This window comes from Cupressus sempervirens, chromosome 4, assembly GCF_028749045.1.
Source record: "Cupressus sempervirens isolate cs-2001-9-10 chromosome 4, ASM2874904v1, whole genome shotgun sequence".
Classification (NCBI taxonomy): Eukaryota; Viridiplantae; Streptophyta; class Pinopsida; order Cupressales; family Cupressaceae; genus Cupressus; species Cupressus sempervirens.
The window spans coordinates 880,807,434-880,810,974 of NC_143121.1; the positions used below are offsets into that span (position 1 = coordinate 880,807,434).

The following is a 3,541-nucleotide window of genomic DNA, read 5'->3' on the forward strand; positions in this document are numbered from 1 at the left end:
GTGTAACCATGAATTTTGGCATCTTTTAAGTACATGAAAATTTTGCTTATCCCTAAAGACAATGATTATAATGTGGAAGACAACTACTTAGTTGACACATGTACTAAATAGATAATATCATGCATTATCATAATAATAATTATATATAATTGACTAAACCAACTTAATATGTCTAAAACAAAATACTTCAAATAGGGGAAAAAAAAAATACATATATCTTATTGAAATAATAATTCAAATAATATTAAAAAAACTAATGAGAACTTGTTGGATTAAAAAAAATTAAAAACAATATTAATAGCTAACATTAATTAATAACAGTTACTAACGGTCATCATTTAAGAGTTTCAATATGACTAAGTTGGAGTCTTGTAGAGCTTTGTGCATATTTTTTAACAAAGCATATCTAGATGATGACCAACGCTAATAACATGCCTAATAGTCAGGTCCCAAAGGTTTTTGGGACATACACTTCCTTTCCAAACACATTGGTATCTGGTATCTTTTTAGTATTTAAAAATCCTTTTATTTTAAAAAAATTAAGACACATTTGAAGGTGGGAAGGAACTTCACATCCCTACATATTTTAATAATAAAAACGGCCGAGATCTTGTGGAGAGCAATGGGAAACAGGGAGACGATGAGGAACTTTTGATAAAAATAGCGGGCATCTGAAAGAATATTTTGCAGCATATTCAGGAAAGAGTCCTAACGCAGATTGCCCGTTTTCGAAGCTAGTGGACGGATGCCATGCGCGTTCTACTTTATTCAATGGCATATTCTTCCCCTCTGATCCTATTTAAACCCAATTGCCCTTCCTCCTCTTTCGAACATACTGTGTTTCAAGGTATTTCTTTATTTCCTCTGAGTTGTTCCAAACATGGACACGGTAGTGGTTTTTGATTTTGATCTCACCATTATCGATTGCGACAGCGATCCATGGGTTATGGAACAGCTTGGAGCCACTGAGCTCTTTGAATCCTTGCTTCCCACTCTTCCATGGAATACTGTCATGGTAAGGAACCCTAACTGCAAACATTTGATTTGTACAGCATGTGATGGTTCATTTTGTCTTTTGGGGGTTTTGATTGTGTGCGGTTTTTGAAGTAATGTCTGGAATCAGATTTTATGATCTCTGATGCTCTGTTTCTGATTTTGATTTTGATTTCTGATTTCTGATGATGAATTGTGGATTTCATGGAAAAAAGAGCGGCAGAATCATAATAAGAACAATGTGCTCTAACTCTTGCAATGATGACGCAATTCTGTTTTGAATGTTTGTAGGTTTTAAGCCTCGGATTGTGTTTGTGGGTGCAGGATAAAATGATGGGCGAGCTACATGAACAGGGGAAGAGCATAAGTGACATTGAAGCAAGTTTGAAGACCATTCCTCTATATCCAGAGACCATCAGGGCCATCAAATTTGCCTTCTCTGTGGGGTGAGTTTTTAGATTGGATGGTTTAATGAAGGAGCCGTATGAAACTTTTTCCCTTTTAGCTGAGCTGTTTTTTTTAAGGGGTTTTTTAAGTTGCTCAGGACTTTCTTTTACGTGGAGGATCTCTGGTTTTTAAGTTGCAATTGGGTTTTATATAATTTGTCTTAGCATCTCAGCTTTCTCCTGTTGTTTGAGCTCTGCAGAGTTTGTTTTAATAGTTGCAATTGTGTCTTCAGGTGTGATCTTAGGATTTTAAGTGATGCTAATCTCTTCTTCATAAAGACGATCCTTGAAGCCCATGACCTGCTTCAGTATTTTACAGAGATTAAGACAAACCCTTCATCTGTTGACGAGGATGGGAGATTAAGGATTTGCCCATACCATCCTTCTACAGTTGCTCCTCATGGATGCAATCTCTGCCCTCCCAATATGTGCAAGGTCATACATAATCTCTCTCTTTCTTGCCATTGTTGTAGCATTATTTTACTCTTCTACGTACTTTTTGAGATGAGATTGTTATGCTAAATGCTAAATGCTCTGTTATGTAATTGCAGGGAGCAGTGATAGATGAGATGCGAAAGTCCATAGAAGATGGGTCTAACAAGCGCTTTATTTACCTGGGAGATGGCAGTGGAGATTTCTGCCCCACCTTGAAATTAACAGAAATAGATGATGTTTTGCCCAGAAAAGAGTGAGAGAATTAACCCCTGCATTATCTTTTCCTGTTCAAACGTACTCAATTTGTTTGATAGAACAGTTGTTTGTTCGATGGCTCTCAGATGTTCATTGGAAATTTCGCTTCATTAGCGATCATATGATGCACTCGATTGTTTTTAGATACCCGTTTTAAAAGATTGGTGGAACTCTTATTTAAATTGATTGTTCTGACAATACCCATTTAAAACTGTGATTGTTTATAGGTATCCACTCTGGAAGCTAATCGAAAAGAATCCCGATTTGGTGAAGGCCAAAGTTGAGGGATGGTGTAATGCCAGGGATGTTGAGGATTCGCTAATGAAACTGCTGAAGCAATGATCGGGCAGAGTGTTGTTTCTGTCATTTTCCAGAAGCATAACCATGGTGAATGGAAGGAAACTTATTCTGCATGTGCTGATATCACTGTAGTTCAACCAATTGCAAAACTTAATTGACAACTGTAGTTCAACCTTCTTGGCTTATTGTAAAAGAAGGCGTCAAAAATTCGGTGGAATTTCAAGATCTTTCAACGAATGACTTTATTCTACTAAATTTGATAACATGTGGACAACTTTTCCGAGTCATAGGCGGCTGTATTTTATAAGAAAAATATTATTAGGTTGAATTTGGCATATACAAATATACAAAGTAGATTAATTCTGTAAGGATATAGGGCAAGATCTAGTAGCTGCCAAACTAAGGCTGGTAAGGAATTTTTTCTATCAATTTGACTAATAACTTAAGATTTAATACAAACTAAATAGTTACATTTTTATTAAATTTAGTTCTAAAATATTTAAAATTGTTCAATAATTTATTCTATTAAAAAATTCAAATTCAAAGATCTGTCACAATAGATGATTAGATTTGATTCACCTAAATATTATTTATTATCGAAGAAATTAAAATTAATTCACCAATAATTATTTTAATACTTTTTTTTTAAAATGGTGTAATTTTGGATTTGGGTTACTAATATAATTACTTTTAATATCATTCATAGGATATAATTAGGGTTAGAGTTCTAGGAATAAGATTTAGGGTACGTTAGGATTAGGATTTAAGATTGAAGTTACAACTTACATCATGGTTAGGGTTTGAGTTAGTGATATAATTAGGTTTAACATCATTCTTGAATTTTTTTTATTCTGTTTCAAATATAACTTATTATTAGGATTACTCTTGCTATATATTTATTTGATTATGTTTCAAATACAACTTTTACAATTTATATCATGGTTAGGTTTAGTATTAGGATTACTCTTATTATATATTATTTATTATAATAATTAGAGATAAGGTTTAGTGTTAATGTTGGGTTTATCATCTTGTTTAGAGTGGAAATATGCTTAGCGTTAGTATTAAAGTTAGGGATAGGGTTAGGGTCAGGGCTTGTACTTATATTTATG

The 3,541-nt window shown here is 33.7% G+C and overlaps 1 protein-coding gene across 1 annotated transcript; it reads left to right on the forward strand.

The window, feature by feature from the left end:
* The first annotated feature begins 813 nt into the window (after positions 1–813).
* On the forward strand, positions 814–2,684 carry LOC149564202 (thiamine phosphate phosphatase-like protein). Its single transcript, XM_089827274.1, has 5 exons — positions 814–1,015; positions 1,318–1,439; positions 1,673–1,874; positions 1,991–2,127; positions 2,357–2,684. The coding sequence occupies exons 1-5, from the start codon at positions 881–883 to the stop codon at positions 2,469–2,471; spliced, it is 711 nt and encodes a 236-aa protein (XP_089683400.1). The 5' UTR covers positions 814–880; the 3' UTR covers positions 2,472–2,684.
* Positions 2,685–3,541: the final 857 nt, after the last annotated feature.